At 35.1% G+C, this 19,146-nt stretch overlaps 2 protein-coding genes across 2 annotated transcripts; one reads left to right on the top strand and one right to left on the bottom strand.

The window, feature by feature from the left end:
• The first annotated feature begins 107 nt into the window (after positions 1 to 107).
• On the top strand, positions 108 to 16,432 carry LOC130656295 (radial spoke head protein 4 homolog A-like). Its single transcript, XM_057459127.1, has 14 exons — positions 108 to 341; positions 2,606 to 2,667; positions 3,614 to 3,681; positions 3,876 to 3,935; positions 4,208 to 4,409; positions 5,671 to 5,789; positions 6,250 to 6,280; positions 6,649 to 6,765; positions 7,814 to 7,911; positions 8,280 to 8,421; positions 12,835 to 12,944; positions 13,197 to 13,344; positions 13,943 to 14,060; positions 14,322 to 16,432. The coding sequence occupies exons 1-14, from the start codon at positions 229 to 231 to the stop codon at positions 14,548 to 14,550; spliced, it is 1,617 nt and encodes a 538-aa protein (XP_057315110.1). The 5' UTR covers positions 108 to 228; the 3' UTR covers positions 14,551 to 16,432.
• On the bottom strand, positions 15,952 to 18,911 carry LOC130656296 (uncharacterized). The gene is made up of 4 exons (XM_057459128.1): positions 18,251 to 18,911; positions 17,633 to 17,686; positions 16,723 to 17,064; positions 15,952 to 16,442 (listed from the first exon to the last, which is right to left on the bottom strand). The coding sequence occupies exons 1-4, from the start codon at positions 18,866 to 18,868 to the stop codon at positions 16,137 to 16,139; spliced, it is 1,320 nt and encodes a 439-aa protein (XP_057315111.1). The 5' UTR covers positions 18,869 to 18,911; the 3' UTR covers positions 15,952 to 16,136.
• Positions 18,912 to 19,146: the final 235 nt, after the last annotated feature.

Here is a 19,146-nt window from a genome sequence, read left to right as displayed (position 1 = left end):
CGAAAAATTAAAAAAAAATACAGCTTCGCGCGATGGACGCGCCGCGAACACAAGCAGCTGCTATGTAGCAGTTGCTATGGTGATCAAACATGCTTCGAATACTAAGCGCAACTAGCGCACCATTTTGCTTTCATAGAAGTAAAACAACAACAAGAAGGCAAAGGAAGGGCACATTTACTTTGTCTCATCTTTATTCCATGGTCGTTTAATTTTTTAAAAAAGGTTAAAATGGATGCTCCTGTCAGCAAAACAGAAGATAAGTCTAATGATGACCTTGAAGACCATATAATGGCCGCAAAATCATTTTTATTGCGCTCTAGTGGCAAGTCAGGAATAACAATGTAAGTGAATCGTTATGATGATAAAAGTGTCAAGTTAACTTAACATGAGATCAAGTTATTAGTATAATTATCAAGGATTATTTAAGATTTTGATAACAGGTTATAGAACTAGTCGACAAAAAAAAGATTTATTCTCTTCCAGTCAGCAAATTTCACATGCACTTTATGATTGGAAGGAAAACATAGCTGAATTTTCATAATATCTTTGTTTTCTAACTTCAAAATGACATAGTTTTACTTTAATTCAGATACTCGTATCTATGTAGCTATTTGTTGTTTAATTGAAGCTTCTTCTGCATGAATTTGACTGTGAAACATCTGTGTTTTCCCTAAACAACTGAAAATGATGCCACATATGCAACATGACAATTATGACTAGGAGAATAGCTATACAAACATTTTCAAACTCTTTCATATGAAACCAGCTTTTTTTGTGGAAGATATGAAGCTTTCAGAAATGGTCAAAATCATAAAATTGTGGTGAGTGTAGTTTGTACATCAGCACCAGAGAAATTTGTTTAGCTAGATAAATCATATAAAAGTATATATACTATAGCTAGAAAGTTCATAAAGGCACCTTTAATCTTAAAATAAAATATAGTTTGCATGTAGTTTAGATTTAGAACATAGAGTGAAAAGATGCTTCTAGCCTTAGTTTTACAGTTTTTAACCGTAATTTATAATTTTTTAACTGTTTTTAACCGTCATTTATTTATTAACCGGCAATGTGCATTGCTTGTCGATTTCTTATTTTTTCTGCAAATGAACAAGAACCCGTTGAAACTTAAACCTTGAAAATGCTAAGAAACAGAAAAAATAATGCAAATTTAATGCATGACATCCTGTATGTGATATAAAAAAGGTTCTGTTTTGAAGGTTTATCAAGTTATTGTGGTAATGTAAATATATTTATCCATTATCACAGTTGTCATCAACATGACTTATGATGTCATAACTCTCCATAATTAGTGGCTTAACTTTAGAATATATACACACCCATTCACCATATATTTGCACCCTTTATATTGTGCTCAAAAATTCTTGTTCTTTAAAAGTTTGTTCTGCCTTGCAGCTTTTATGTAGTAATTGAGAATTCACATTTTCTAAAACTGGCTTTTCAACTTTTATATGATGCTGATAATTCTTATATATATCTATAGTGAATCTCCGTAGCTTTTAGATGATTACCAAGATTTATTGGTACCAATTTCAAAACTGTTTCCAAATTTTTTGAGCCAAAAAAAGAGATTCACAAAATTTTTGCAATAATCAGTACTTTCCAACTTGCTTTAGGCAGCTGATTATCATCTCTTTTTACTGGTTCACTAAACAGTTCACTAAACAGCATAGTTTCAAATGGAAATCATTTAAAGCTAGCATATCTTAAGAACAAAGGGGGATTTTTCATTAAAATTCAAAAGACTTGATAAGACACTTTATAGAATGTGAAAATCATTTTTTGTGCTAGAGCCACACAGTGTTGCTGGTGATGAAGAGGATGGTAAAAGCAAAATCATGTAATTTACCATTTTAGTGTAATGTGGCAAACATTTGCTGGCACCCCTTTTTTCAACTATGATAAAATCAAAGTTTGACTTTGAGTTCCTTTAGCAGCATGCGCAATGTCTCAAAAAAAGTTGAACTCTTATGTGAGAGATTTATTGACCTATCTTAACAAAAAAATATTTTAACATTAACTCTTATAACAATATGTCAACTCTGATTATTATTTTAAAAAGTCGGGTGAACAGCCCCAGTGATCACATGAAAGCAACAATAAACAATGAAATAGGCGCAATGTCTTGGTTTTATGTCTTAATTTTATGGTCAGTTGGTGGAGCACTTAACTCATGCCCAGAAGGTTGTGGATTGACCCTCACATTAGGCTGTTGTCTAATTGAGCAAAAATTGCTTTTCAAAATCAGAAAGTGTTTTAAACTAATTTTGTGGACTCTTGTAAAATGTCACTAACAAAATAGGTTGTTTGATCTGCGTTGGTAGTTGACTATGGTCCAGATAGGCCCTAGCTTAAATACTGTTCACACTAGTTTTATGTCTATTACATTAACTTATATATCTGGGGTCGAAAGTTAACCCACTTTAATTCATGTTAACCCATAGTGAGAGCCACGCCTGAACGTTGAAAAGATTGAGTCAGTCTTATCTACAGTCTTTGGAGCATCTAATTATACCATTTTTATAATATAATACTGTAATATATATACTGTACACCTAATAAATTGTTAAAACAAATCGATTTTTAGGTACGATCATCTTGTTGACATACTTACAAAAGTATTAGATGAAAAACCTGAAAAAGTTGTTGGTAAGTTTTTATTTTATTCTATCTTTATTTTTATTTTATTAGTCTTGTAGGAAATATATGTCAGTACTGGAACTTTCTTAGCAAGTCTATATACATTTTCCTTGGGACAAAAAAATTGTATCCAAGGGAAAATTTAACACGAGATTTGTTCACAAACAAAACACTGTAAAATATATAAAATAACTTCTTTATCGGCCTTTCTGATTAACGTCAGCACACAGCAAAGGCCGAGGTAAATGCTGAAGTGATTTGAAAAAAACAAGTTCCCATTGGCAAAATTTTTCTTTGCAGTTTATAGAATCCTTCAATTGCCTTGAATCTATCATAAATATATAGAAAGTATAGATATAAAAGTGATAGAAAGTATTTTTACACGCAAGAATTAACAAAGATCATAAGCAGTTGCTGAGCATTTTTCTTACTTACCCCAAAACACCTTTTTTGCTGATGTGAAATTGTGGATTGCCGAGGCGAATCATATAGCTTAACATCTGTTTTCCATGTTAGTGTGGGTTCGACGGCTATATAACAACCCTTCTCTCAATCTGATCTAAACTTTATTAGATCTAAACTTTCAAATTTTTCTGCGTCACATCTGTCCTTACTACCTCCTGTGAGGTCTTTCATGGCCTACCTCTGCGTTTTAAGCTATCAAGTATCTACACTTTCTTTTCCAATTATTCTCCTCTATTCTTTCCGAATGTCCATACACCAACTTATTCTCCTGATCTGCATGACATCTCCAATGCTGTGAATATATTTCACCAAAATTATATAGACTTATAATTAGAATTATGATGGTCTTTAAAAAACCTTAGACTTTCTTTGTAAAAATTAAATGAATTTCTTATTCACATTCCTGTAAAAAAGATGAATTTGTGTAAAGGCTACATTTTGCACTTTTGCACATTTTTCAATATTAACTGACAATCCAATTTTTTTTCAGATATCCTACAAGATTACAGCCGGAATGAAAAAAAATATAAATTTTATCCTGAAAAAGATACAATACAGGTATTCTTTCAGTATATGTATAAATGCTTGCTAATAAAGCACTTCCAGCCATTTCGTAGCAATTCTTTGTGTTTTTATTGTACTTTGGGTCAAAATTAAGTTTTCGTTGGTACCCGCTTTTCACACAGCTTTTTAGCACCCCTTTTGAATATTTAGGCTTTAAAAGTTCTGTAGCTAACAATAACCTTTTTCAGGAAAAGCAAGAAATATCGAGTGAAGTTATTCTGGCCCACGAACAAAAGGACTTATTTAATGTGAGTATTTTGTTGTAGTTTTAAAGTGTGCTGGAGTTTTGTAAAATCATTTAATGGTGCTGCAAGTCAAATATTTTCAAATGTGAGTAAGAAGTAGTTTTCTAAAATCATACTCAGCCTTTGTCACCAATCTCCCAATTTTTTGTTCTAAAATTTTTATGAATTTATGTGACAATCAAAATGATTTAGGTCTGGTGCAAAAAAAGGTTAAAGATATAAGCATACCCTTACAGTACAGCTAGAGAAACACATTAGAATTTCAATATTTTTAGAGAAAAGATATCGAAGTTCCAGACACTGTTGGTGACATTGAAGCAGAAGAAGAAGAACGATTGATTCTTCCTGATATCATGGAAAACGCATTTTATTTTGAGCAAGCAGGAGTAGGATTGGGCAGAGAAGAACAGTTTCGTACTTTTCTTGCATTAAAACAACTCACTGATACGTATCGGTTAAAATCATGCAGATTCTGGGGTTGGTTATCATTTCTTCATTATTTTACACAAAACCCTGTTTATTCTAAAAAATAATAACTTATAGTACCACAGTCTCAAAGAAAATTATAAAAAATATAAACCATCAACACCTTTTTTAAGTAGTATAGACCACATACCTGGTTGTAGTGTAGGTATTGGCTGGGTGTTGGTAATTTAAGTTACTAATACATTAAGTTAGTATTCTCATTCGCTCTATTAAAAAAATGCTATTAAAAAGAAACTTTTAGGATAGAAATCACAAAAATTACAGAAATTTTACTTACATTTTTTAGTAGGAATATCCCTTTTGCACTAGTGTAGAAAACCAAAAATATTGCAGTATATATACGTCTGTTGTTTTATTATCACTTTATCCACTATAAAGTGTTGTAACCTCTCAGTCATGATTTCATAGGAAATTTTTAAACAATACTCAGAACCTGCAGGGCGACCCCACCTCCTTAGATTTTCTAAATAATCCCTGAAAACTCCTAAAATTGTATATGATGGCATCTATAATTTTTTTAAATAGTAGCTTTTTTGTTATTTTGTTTTATGTGATAAAAGATTAAGTATTATGTTCATTTTGCAACAGAAGTGATGAATTATATTTACATAATAGCTGCAATTCAAAATGAACAGTTTCTTTTTCAATGAATCAATGAAAGACTTGATTAATAGCAACTTCATTTCCTCCCCAAACCTCCTAATTTCTACTAAAATTACAAAGCTTTAAATTTGTGGCCACCCTGACCAGTGTCAAGAAAGCCTTTTACAGTGAAAAATGTCGAACAAAACTGATAAATGTTTTCTATAGGTAATTTAGGTGCTTTCTACTGTCTTACCTAGTAGATAGAAACAAAAACGTACACAAGAAATTTCAAAAATAATCAAAAGGGACGTTTTTTTCCTCAGGTCACCAATGTTAATTTGTAAAGGATGTAATCCAGCGCTCTCAGTAGCTGTTAAACGGCTATTTTCCAATTGAAATTTATCCCAAATTTCCCAATTTATTAGAATTCACTACAAAATTTAGGACTTATAACCTTTTTTAAGCAAGTTGTGAAGGAATAAGATTTCAATAATACCTAAGACCACCTTGATGAAATTCCCATTTGGGATTTAGCAGCCCTTATTTTACATTTCTGGATTATACACTGTAATCTAACATTTTTGTCACATAACAAACTTATTAAAGGAAATATAGAAACTATGTTATGCATTTTAATATTATTTTGTTATGAATCAACTTTTTTTAGGTAAGATACTAGGAATCCAATCCAATTATATAATCGCTGAAGTCGAATTTCGACCTGGAGAAGATCCACATTACAACAATGGTGAAGAAATGGAGAAAAATGACGTCGACAATTCACCTGTGAGTTGCATTTCTATAAGTCTGCGTTTCTATGCCACTTAAAGGGGTCTAGTATCAACACATGTCAAACACAATATTATTTTTCTTGTTTAATTTTTGCTGTACCTAACAGTTTACATGATTGTTATATAAACCTTGCTAATTTTAAGATAAAAAACTTAACTTATGAGTCTGCGACCTGTTTCTTCCTCGAAAAACTCGAAAAATTACACTGAGAAGAACACTGAAAGGATTCGAATACTGAGCTCCTCCGCAGTTATATAATAACGTACCGGCTTATATGCAGATTTATACGTGTTTTTTTTTAATAAACTCATAAAACTATCTGCGGAGGAATGCAGGAATAAAGACTTCTTGTGAAAAAAGGTTCACAGAGAACAAGAGCATTTGTCAGCATTTTTATTTTCATTCTATTCACTATTATCAGTAACTTACTGTGTTGTACTATATTTGATTTTAGCTATCCAGTCCGGCTTTCACTAGTGAAAATGGTATGAAGGATTTGCTTTTTTATATACGAGGGTGTTACATTACACTTGCCAATTGCTATACGCAATATATAATTATTGTTTTTGTTCTGCTACTTTTGTTAGAAGTGACAGGGCGTTGGCGATATTTTACACTTTTTTTTACATATCTTGCATATACATGTTTTTAAGATTAAAAGATTTTTAGATTAAAATGTAAGATCAACTCCGGTGAATTACACCGGCTCACAACATGTTTTTCTGCTTTAAATTCTCCAACCGGTATTTTGACATCACTTGTAGCGAACATTCTTACTAAACGTTTTAGACAAACGTTTTATAACAGTTCCATTCTATATATGCGACACATAATCCTTGGTTATTGTTTCTAGGTGAAGAAATAGAAAACCAGGATGTACCAAAACCAAACTATAAGCCGCCTGTTGTCATACCTCAAGAAGTATATGGCGAAGGTTGCAATGCAAAAGTTTATTACGTTTGCAACGATGGTAAGTCTTTGATGTTATTCTGTATACATGTGTGTGAATAAGGTACAAAGAGGTCATGTGCAGATTGGTTTATAAATTGGTCATTTTTACGTAACCCTGAGGAATGACTTTTTTTTGAAAAACCCTTTTCAATCAACACTAATCACCCCCTTAAAACTTTAGCCGCAATTTAATGATAGCCCATCCTCAGGAGTTATGTCGCTCCAACGGTGGGGATCTTTTGTCCAATTTTGCCTGAATATTTGCGGTACCCGTTTTTGGATAACCTTAAATTGTTTTAGAAATATTGCTTTGAATTTATTTAAATACAAAGGAGATTATGGGTTTACACATCGACTGTGAAGTAATGACACTTCATTGTTGGCTTCCATACTCCTTCGTTTATATTTTGTTTTGTCATTATTGTTTCTTACTTACAGAAATACTTTTTTTCGCAAGTAGCCTTTATGGAAAATTTTATACCGTGCATGCATTCGATTTGTTGGACATTTTGCACTCTTATTTTTTTTGTTGTGCCTGCTTGAATTTTAAACGTTTTATTTGAGCAGGTATAAATATTAAATATTAGAGATTATGCATTGGCGACTAGAAATTTTCCGTACTAATACCTTTTCCAGAGAAAACTAAACCCTGTTATGTTCTGAACATTGATACCGTGAGGAGCGCGTATCGTAAGAAAAGCTATCCCAGGCTGAGCATTCTTAAAATATAAGATAATGTAAAGTATATGACAAAAATCAATATAATTTGAGCCAGAAAGGAACTTCAATCACCAACCCTTTTAATATGCCACCTTACCCCGTTGTTTTAAGATCAGATTTATCTTTTACTCGTATAGCTAGTAGGTGAAAATGCGTTACCCCCATGTATCCCCCATGTATTGCCCCCATGTATTGAAATAGGGTGCTTTCAATCTTTGTCACTTTAAACGAACATATCACGTCTTTGTCGCCGTTATGCGAGGGGCCACGTTTCTGCTTTGTGTACATAATTTGGTTTTTAGCTAGCATTTTGATATTTTCTTGTATGTAACATTATTTTCTTTTAGCTGGTTTATCTTGGCACCGCTTACCACCTGTCACTCCTCAACAAATTCAAGTTGCTCGACAAATTAGAAAACTAATGACAGGAGATTTAGATGCACCAGTAAGTTTGATGTACATTTCGTGTGAATATTTATGTGAGGTTTTGTGCAAGGCAAATAAAAAATTTTCTTCGCCAGAAGTAATTGATTATTTGGTTAAATCCAAACCCTAAAAAATTGTGTTATTTGCTGCTGATCCTTTTTTAATTTTTTCGCATGAATTGTTTTTTTTCTCCGGTGTGTAAGAACAAGTGACATATTTGACTAACACATTTTAAAGCGTTAAAATGTGTTAATCACTTACCATACATATCGGCCATACATATCGGCAAAAATGCCTACTCACATATTCTAGTGGATTCTTTGTAGGTATTACTCTGTTTCCAATGTTTTCAACGTATTTTTAACTAGTTCTTTCTTCTTGTCACAGGTGGTGAGCTATCCACCATATCCAGGTAACGAAGCAAATTATTTACGTGCTCAAATCGCTCGCATATCAGCGGCTACGCATATCAGTCCTCAAGGTTATTACATTTTCGAAGAAGATGAAGAAGAGGAGGATGAGGAGGAAGGTTAGTAAATTAAAAGCGAAGTAATTACAGTACAAAATTATTAAAGACATAAGAGAAGAAATTTTTTTAAGCCGTTTAATATTTAGTCATAGACGAGTTTCATTGTGACGTGTGTTGTTTATAGTCCCGAGACCTCTTACGCCAATTGACAGGTACAATAATGCAGGCGGTAAGCCGTGGACCAGTCCAATCCAAACTTTATTTTCAGATAGAGGCATCTTTTGATCTTGAAATCAAAATATAGTTTGCATGTAGTTAAGATTTAGAACATATATCAGTAAAAGATACTTGTTACTGCGCGTTGTTGTTCGGTTCACATAAAAAGACAGAATTTTGTAAGATTCAACAGTTTCTTTCCAATAATAAAGTACAAATCCTCAAAATCCGTAGTAAACTGTTCTCGCTGTTCACAACGCTAAGCAACTGTTTTACACAGAAATACAACTCTTTTTTTATACACAAAAGTGACACAAAAACATAACAATTACTGCACAGCTACGATACGCACGACTAACACACACAATGACATTAGCGCACCACAAGGGACAACTCATACACACAAACTATAATTGTCTCTAAACGAAATCCCATAGGGGCCATTTCATCTGGCTCCCCTCAAGTTCATCTTGAAAATTGTGGCTCCTCGTCGGGGATTTGATATTCTAACAATTGTATCAATTTTGTGATTGGTCGATCCAATATTGTACCAGCACGGCCACCAAGCTTCACGCTACAACTCCGAACCTTTCCATCTGCACCCGTTTTTACAGCCACCACTCTTACCAGTGGCCACCGTCCTCTTTCACAATCCTCATTTTGCACCATCACTATATCACCGGCAGCAAAATTTCGTTCGTTTTTATTCCACTTTGTTCGTGTCTGTAGTGAACACAGATATTCGCATTTCCATCGTCTCCAGAACATATCCGACACATACTGAGCTCTTTTCCACTGTTTCCTGCAATATAACGACGCTTCTTCAAAATTACCAGGAGGCGGTAAAACTACCTTTGATTTCATCGTTAGAAGAGCAAGTAGTGAAAGTGGTGTTGCACTGTTTGCATGGCTGATTGCTTCGACGCATAAAGGTCTAGAGTTAACGATACTTTCTGCTTCTGTTAAAATAGTGTGCAGCGATTCTTCACTCAAACGCGAGCTATTATGATTGAAAAGATCTTTTAATATTGCGCGCACAGATCGAATCTGGCGCTCCCATACTCCACCCATGTGCGAAGCAGCAGGTGTATTCCTCTTCCAGAGAATCCAATCACAACCAACACTTTGAAGGAATTGTTTAACTTTCGCATTGTCCATTTGTTTTAATGCCTTTATGAACTCGGTCTTGGTGCCGACAAAGTTAGTGCCGTTGTCGCCTCTCATCGTTCGAATGTTTTCTCTTCTAGCAACAAACCGTCGCAAAGCTAGAATGAAGGAGTCAGTTTCCATGGTGTTGACAACTTTAATATGGACGGCTCTGCTCGCCAAACAGGTAAAGAGGCAGCCATATCTTTTTACAAACTTTCGATATGGTTTTATGACCAATGGCCCAAAGAGATCCACTGCGCAGTATGTGAAAGGTGGGCATGCGTCTACTCGATCTTTGGGTAAATCTGCCATGACTTGCTGGCCAGCTCTTCCCCTCAATATTCTACATCGTACACAATGATGAATCATCAGGTCCGACAAGACTCCATCCCAACCTTGTTTTTAACCCATATGGTCCATTTCCATCGGATGGAATTACCTTTATCGGTTCTAGCGCTTGTGGGCAATTGGCTCCAATAAGCAAACCAATCGGTATTCCAGGATCGTATTTGTGAAAGGAATGCTTTATATGTCGCAAATGAGGCCATTCAGCAACTTTCTCGGGAGTAGGTATTTCCATGGGATCTATTGGAAGATGTCTTCTACTGTAACAACTCTGTATTGTTACTTTGAAATCTCGTGTAATGGGCTCTACCATCAAACCGGTTATTAGACAAGAATCTTCACGACTCTCGCTTGTGAGAGTCTTCACGACGATCGTCGACGAAATACCGGTTAAATTCAAGCGATGAACGATTTCATCGGTTATGAACGTACCCTGACTGCAATTATCCAACATAGCATAGGTGGTGATTGACTCAGCAGACTTTGGATGCGACAACACCACAGGCACTACAGACATGCTGATGATTTCTACGTTGTTATCTGTCTTGCAACAAACAGATTTCTTCGTTCTTGCAAATGCATTTGAGATTTCAGGCTCCTCATCTTCCTTTTTATCATTATTTTCCTTGTCGTTCTTGTTGGTCCTCTTTGGTCGGATGAAACCATGCAAAATGGTTGGGTGCCTATTTTTGCACGTCTTGCAAGACAATTTGTTTTCGCAATTTCTTGCTTGGTGATTGCTGGTAATTGGTTCCAAACACGCGAAACAAAGCTTCTTCTCCCAAACAAATTTGTTTCTTTCCTCTACGTCTATTTTCATTATTTTTCGACAATCTTCCAATTTATGTTTGTTCGAACAGTAGAGACAATCTCTGGTGACGCCCGTCAGGTTTGTTTTAAGTTTGGGTGGATCTTTCTTGTTTTTCACGTCATTATCCTTTTTATTCTTCAATTCACTGATGGCTTCTCTAGAGTAGAGGGGATCATTTTCAAGCGTTGTCTCTTGCTCCATGAAGTCAACAAAATCCCTCAGCTCCGCTTCGTGATGGTTTTTCCGACGGACGTTGAGAACCGTCCGATTCCATCTTTGTTGCAAGGCTTGTGGGAGCTTTGATTGAAGTTGTCTGAGGACTTCTAGAGAGTTTAGTTCGCTTTTTATTTGTCTCTCCAAACCACCGTAGCATTTTATGAGGAACGTATAGAACTTTCTGAACGCTTCAGAATCACCAACACGGAGAGTGGGCCATTCTCTGAGCTCCTTTCTGTAGGCATTTGCAATTCTGAATTGATCACCGTAGGTTTTCTTCAGAAGATCCTTTGCTCTTGAGTAGCAATGTTCTGATGTATCATATATACAGCTTTTGATCAATTCTTTTGGCTCACCAGTTGTGTAATTGATCAGGCGAGTCAATCGACCTTTATTACTTTTGATCTTGGTCTCAACAACTGCTTCAAAAGTCAAGCACATTTCCATCAAATGGTTCAATTTTGATGTCTGGTGCACTTTGCTGTAGCAGTAATTCGCATAACACCCTTTCTGTGTTATTTCCAAATGGGTTTGGAGATTCCTGCTCATTGTTAATGTTCCAGTCTTTGTTAACATCAACTGAATTATCGACCACTTGCGGTTGCGCGGTGTTTTGTGGCACATCAGGAAGAAATTTGGGAATTTTCTTTACCAACTTTGGATGACTTCTAGCGCCTTCATAACCGGAGCCAATGACACCTATACAACCATTATTCACCCAAGATTGGCACTTCGCATATGAGCGGATTTGTTCATCATCCGTGTCCAATGGTCTTGAGAAATGAATTTTTTCATCTTCGTCCTTGGCTTCTTCATATATGCTGAGTTTTGCTTCTGCCAAAGCAACCTGCTCTTTAAGCTCCAATCTTTTCATGCTTGCTTCAGCTTCCAGTTTTGCTTCTAAAAATGACGCCTTTGTCTTCAGTTGCGCTAACTCAGCCTTTTGATCCGCAGCACGACTACGCAAGGAAGATACTTGCGAACGACCTGAAGATCTTGTCTCTTTCGAACGTGTCGAGGGCGATCTGTGCGATCATTTTTTTGTCGAGAGCAAATTCTTCTTATCACGTCATGTACCACGTATAGTTTTTCTCGAACCACTACTACAGCAAGTTTACTACTATGTTACTGCGCGTTGTTGTTCGGTTCACATAAAAAGACAGAATTTTGTAAGATTCAACAGTTTCTTTCCAATAATAAAGTACAAATCCTCAAAATCCGTAGTAAACTGTTCTCGCTGTTCACAACGCTAAGCAACTGTTTTACACAGAAATACAACTCTTTTTTTATACACAAAAGTGACACAAAAACATAACAATTACTGCACAGCTACGATACGCACGACTAACACACACAATGACATTAGCGCACCACAAGGGACAACTCATACACACAAACTATAATTGTCTCTAAACGAAATCCCATAGGGGCCATTTCAATACTAGTGGCCACAGTACAAAAGTTTTAACCCAAAATTTGACTTTCTTTTTTTGCCTGTCAATTTTTCTATTTTTTTTTCGCGCATGCGCAGGAATCCCGTAAAAACGTAAACATTGAAACTCGTCTATACGTTTTTAAAAAATTGATTTTTCTAATGCTATGCTTCTTTAACCGTATTCGAACGTCAATAAATTGTTTGCGATTTCTCAGTGATTTTAGTGGCATTCACGATTTCTATTGAGGTATCCCTCCTGTATTGCAATTGTGGCGTTATTTGATATAATTTTTACTTGTAGGCCGAACATCTTTTGTTACGAATGAGGATTTTGAAGGTATTCCTGTGGGTGACTTGTGTGATCCATCGTTCGCGTTTTGGGTTCACCACAACCAGTATATCTTACCGCAAGTAAGTATATAGTTATATTTCTTTAAAGGAAGGTGTAGGAGAAACTATGTTTATTTTTTATTTATTATTATGAAAAACAAGTTAGATATTTAACACTGAGCAGTTCTTGCTAGCGATATTTTACTAGAGGAGAAAATTTAATGTGGAAAACATTTGATCAGATTAAGGCATTTTACACTTTGGGCCAAGCCCGCCAAAAATTAGTCTCGCAACAAAATTTTTTTAAATAATTTTTCCTCTTTTGCAATGTAGGGCAGGACAAGTTGGTTTGATCCTAATTTTAAAAATGAGGAAGAAATTGAAGACGAAGAAGATGAGGAGGAAGAGGAAAGGGAGGAGCCTGAGGATACAGAACCTGAAGAAGGACCAGCCTTACTAACGCCTCTTTCCGAAGACGAAGGTCGGTTGACATGTACTAGTGTCTTCTATTGTCTTAGAAAAGACGGCGCCATTAAATTCTGTGTCTGCAATAAAGTTGAAGCCTGCCTGTCTTGTCAAATATCTATGTGCCAAACATGACGAGGACATTTAAACTTTGGTTTTTGTGAAACCAATTCCATTTTGATGGGAAAATGGCATGTGCTTTGTTGTAAACAAAAATAACACGTTGTTCCATTTAAAATATTGAACCTTTTTTGAAAAGATTTCACAGAGTTTAACCAACTCAACAAAGTCCCAAAAAATTTTTTCCTTTCCTGATTGTCATAAAATTGTGTAATTTTCGCGCATATTTTATAAACCATTGAATTTCTGGCAAAAATTAACCCTTATGCACCTGCACTTGTATTTTTTAAAAAGATCCTGATAAAAAAAACCTGAGTAGCAATTGGCGGCTAGATGGTTTAAGTTTGGTACTATCGGGTAGCTCAATTCATCTTCTTTCTAAAACATGTTGAAAACTTTTCATAACGGCCTATCAAGAGTTTAGGCGGTCAAACTGCGAAAAAAGTTTTTGCATAATTTTTGTTAAAAAACATTACCATCTTATATATTTTAAGCCATTAAAGATACTCCAGCGTGGACGGCTATTAAGTCAACCAGTCTTGTTTCACAATACGCTATCGCTGTGATGCACTCAAACTTGTGGCCAGGAGCTCATGCGTTTGCTACTGATAAGTGAGTGGGTATTCTGTTTCTTATCGCACATATTTGCCGTTACTTAATTTTTTTGGATCACGAAATTTAAAAGTGTATGTTTTTTCACAAAGTAGAGCTGATACTCAAACCATAGAGAAAAAACTTAAACATTTCTTTCCGTACCTACATCTTGCTTGTAAAATTTGTAAAACAAAAAACATTTCCAGTTGGAGGCATCGTAGATATATAGTGTGTATTTATCTTGCAGTTTGTTTACTTCTGTACGGTTTTGTGTTATAGAAAATTTGATAACGTGTACATCGGTCATGGGCTTAAATACAGTGCGGAAAATTATAGCCCGCCACCCCCTCCCGCGGTACAAGACGAATACCCAAGTGGTCCGGAAATTACGGAAGCCGAAGATCCAACCGTGGAGCAAGAACGAGCATTACAAGCCGCTCAGCAGGAGGCTTTAGAAGCGGAAGAAGAAGAAGAGGAGAGTGATGATTATGATGAAGATGAAAATTGATATTTTCTAATTATGAATATTAATGTGAAAAATCTGACTGGTTATTATTACCTTTCTGTGGTCGTCATTCGGACATCACTTTGATTTTTGTCACGGCTTAAGTACTCACCCTTGGACGTTTTGTTTTTGAAAGCAGTTCTAGGGCTGTACTGTAGCAATCATATCCTCTTCACTACTGTTGGTTGTTCAGATTTTTGGTTTTTTTTGTGATACATCTCGTTATTAAGAATTCGCATTACCAAACGTTGGAACATTGTACATATAAAAGTTGGATATGTATAAAAGTTTCGATGTTTTTCTTATACAAAGTTCACATAAAGTGATTAAAACAGAAGTTTACAGAAAGACGTTGTTTTAAAGAAGCATTTACTTGTATGGGTAAGTTATTTGCGTGATTAAATAGTTTGCGAATTTTCGGCCATTTTGTTTAAAAACAATTTGTCTTGTCTTTGTACTTCATTTTTAATTTGCGAAGGTTTTGCGTTTGGTAAAATGAAATGCACATATTTTTCAAGAAAAGTCTGACTTGTAAAATGCAGAAGCTCGCGAAAATAAATTCACCCAAGTTTAATCCCTTTAAGGTAGAAAACCTTTTTTTTTGATATGCGACTTTTTGTTACTGCCTATGATGGAAATGAACTGAAACATTATTTGATCAATGTAAAAAAAGTAAGAGATCCTGAGAACGCGATTGGATATTTTGATTAAATAATAGAAATTTGAAGGTGGCGAAGAAAATAATTTTAGTCACTGGTGGTAACGGGTATTTAATATCACATTCTGGTAAATTCTTTGCTTTTTCGTCAAAAATGTAGCGTGAATATAACTGCGCGTATATTGTGCACTTGCTTTTGAGGATACCCTCAAAATTAGATCTCAACTTATCAACAATATTAGAAAATATCTTGTGAATATTTCTGTCCCTGTAAATATTTATGTAGTTATTGTGACCTTTTAGGTTTTAATTTCTAGAATTTCATACGAGGTATTTTGGGTATGACGCAAGGCTTTTCACGTTGGGGTTACTGACGAATCTGTGTTGCCCTATTGTCGTGCATTTTTGAAAAAATCACTTGTTCGCTTCAATCACATTCCATACTCAGCAACAGTACCTCCTTATTTTCCTGATATTTTTTTTTGACCAAAAATCCTCTCTACGGCTACTTTTGGCCGATTTAGCGTTTTTTAGTCTAAATTGCGAAAGTTAGGCCCGCAAAATGTTATCCTTTAAAACGTATTGAAATAGGCAATCTGCAAAATCCTGATTTTCTAAGTTTTCTCTGACATTTTGAAATTTTCTGACGGAGCGGACAACTTTACCACAGGAACTCCTTGATTCACCACTTAGAATTTACAGCATTTGTCACACCCTCCACAGATCCGTATAACGAGGAAACTATATTTCTTGTTCTGTTTATTATATACAAAAGTTATATACAACTTTAAAAAAACGATCGTTTGTGGCACCATATTAGTTACCAATACTTTTTGAAAACACCTGTGATGGCGAGATGCCTTCATTTGTTGTGAAAGCGCCCTGGTAACAGCCTCACTTCATTGTTTTCCACAAGTTTCATACTTATTTGTCATGATAGCAAGCTTGCAATGGCGTCATTGTACGAGGGCGGTGGCTCGTCACACCCATCGAGGAATAGATCAAGTTGATAATCAGTGGTGCTCATGGCGTCGACGATTTCGGCAACCGGCATCATAAACAATGGAGTTTGTGTACTCACAGAAAAGTTATTGACGCTGTGCACGGTTCGTTTACTTGTCGTGTCTTCCCTCGCTTTTTGATGGTATTCCAAACTACCGAACGAATGAAGAAGTCCTGACGTAAAACAGCTTTCTTGCGTTTGTGTGGTAGAATTGATTGAACCAGGTGCATTTTGCTAAAAAATATTAAAAAAGAAAACATAAACTACTAATTCAAGCAGTGGTGCCATTTTAAAGGTGATACAACCTCTGCAATCAAACCTGTACATAGCGAACATTCATACGAATTATAATGTCAACTTTGTACCGGCGTCTGCAAAGGCCTTATAACGTTTAATCAATTGGCAGGTTGCTATATACAAGTGTCCACTTTAACAGGATGCCTCCTGTACATTGCGAACATATGGGATCATTTTAACGTGAGCCGAAGATAAAAGCAACATTAAATTTACTTACCACGACTTGATATTTCCGTTTTCTTTTTTCTTTGTGCAGCAGGCAACACGCAGCACTGGCAGTGAGAACTGATATCACAAAACCAACACCGAACAGCGCGCTGACGCCGTAAACCAACTCTCGTAAACTCTCTTTCACTGTGTGACAGTTCATGACTTCGGCGAAATGAAATACTTTCTTCGTATCGCCTTTTTGAATCACGCAGGAACAAATGTTATCGCGCCCGTCGAAACTGCAATCGTCCAGCTGTCCAAGTCGAGTGTTGACTCTTGTCACAAGATAGACAAAACTGGATACGCAGAATACGGTGCAGACAAAGGATAAAATCAAAATCAAAATGATCTATAATAGAAATAACATATACTTAGGAAATGTCACATTAAACCAAAAAATACTGTCTACAAATAAACCACAATTGTGCCAGTTCAAAAGTCTTTCAGAAGCCTCGTCAAGTAAAACCTTATTTCCATTAAAAAAGTGCTATCTATTCATTAAACATGTTTGATCGACAAACATTTTTGCTCTATCGTCTGAACCAGTTTTTAACACAACAAAATAACCAAATTCTTCCGTTGTTTATTTCTTGAGCGGAAACGAGCCTTTAAAACAGAGGTGGGAGGGAGGTGTGAGATGGTGCGAAACAGGCTATTAATTTTTAACTTCGATGATTTACACGAAAGTTGACCGGGAGGCAAAAGACGTTGATTACAAATGTATATATGTATTTTAACACTGTACACAAAAAGAAAAGCTAAACATTTTGTCCACCCCCTCCCTCCCCGTCTCTTTGCCAACTGAATTCAATTCTAGGATATAGCAAACTCAACTCGAGAAAATTTAGCATTTGCAAGATTTATCCAATAGACAAAATACCGATTTCTACACGTTTTTAAAACATACACAAACTTACCAAAGGCTTAGTTCTTTTGGATGCGAATATCGTGCAAATTCCACTAACAATCATCTATGGGGAAAAAAGTTTATCAAGAAATCGGTTCACGGTCAAACCATAGAGAAAAAGTCATGAGAAAAATGTAGAATAATTAATTTAAGTTATGTTTATTAGCCTATTGGAGGGTAATTTAAATAGTATTAGATAACTCATTTGATATGAATAAAAAGGTGATTTTAAGCCTTGAACGATATAAACAAACTTTTGCTCCTTCCGTAGCTGGTGAGTCATTTTTGTTGACTCAACAATGAATTAATTTTTGCGCGAAACAAAGAAGATAAATTAATTAAAAAATAAAATAACATCATGTTTTTTTTTCTTTTTTAGTTTTTAAAGATTAACTTTACGAAATAAAAGAAAGTTCTTTTTTGATTTGCAACATTTTAAATTTCAGAATTTTATACACGACTATAAACTCTTCAAACTCTTCGTTATTTTTTAAAAGCTGCTAAAATCAAGAAAAAGAAATTTATCATAAATTTTAAAACGATATCATTGCGATCTTTCATACTATCTCTACTAGTTTTTTCAAACAAAAACTCAGACTATTTCATCCGGAATAACAGGTAAACATACCGCGGCTCCGTAAACATAAGTAGGAATGACCCCTTCAACATGATTAAGCGAGGATGTTATGATACAATAATTCCAAAACCCAACACACAGTAGTACGCCAACAAGAAACAAGCCACATCCGAGAACACGAAATCTATCAAGTGAACACGTTGAAGCACACCCCGAAAAACAAAACAGCTTTTTCTTTTTTAAATGTTTTCTTTGTTCATTATATGAGAGACAGATGGTATCTTTCACGACGACCGGATTAAAATCTTTTTGACCGGAGTCTTCGCGTGAAGTTAACGATAACATTGATTTGTGTACTCCGGTTGAAAACACAGAATTCATGCTACTTGATTTTTTTATCACGAGGTTTGGAACAGACTGCGGACTGTCAGGTCGTTTTAACAAAGAATCCTGGCTTTTCCATCCCTCGAGATTTTTTTTTAACCGGGCAATACGAATTCGTCCGGACTCAATATCACATTTATCATAATCGCTTAAGCACGTCGATTGTTTTAAGTCATACGAAGAAGGTCTGGAGGAAAGTTTATACTTTGTTTCCAAATCTGTATCTTCAATTACGCATGAATCTTCGTCTTCGCTCTCCAATTTTTTTATCTCTTCTTCGGACATTTTTTGTTGATGAAATTTTATGTTTGCAAAATCTATTAAGAAAAATATAATCATAAAACGAAAAGGATAAAAAGGAAATATTAATTTATATCTCCTGTTACACATAAAACCGGAAATCCGTTTTTAAATAAATTCAACTTTAAACTATATAAAACTCCGATAATGCGTAAACCTTCTTTTATACTACTTTGTTTTTGTTTATTATCCCTTGTGGCTACAACAAAACGAAAAACTAAACGCGAAATCTGTTTTACTTTTTCTGCAAACAACAAAACGAA

The sequence above is a fragment of the Hydractinia symbiolongicarpus genome, chromosome 9, assembly GCF_029227915.1.
Source record: "Hydractinia symbiolongicarpus strain clone_291-10 chromosome 9, HSymV2.1, whole genome shotgun sequence".
NCBI lineage: Eukaryota > Metazoa > Cnidaria > Hydrozoa > Anthoathecata > Hydractiniidae > Hydractinia > Hydractinia symbiolongicarpus.
The sequence above is the reverse complement of the archived record's forward strand: the minus strand, read 5'-3'. Positions and strand labels throughout refer to the sequence as shown.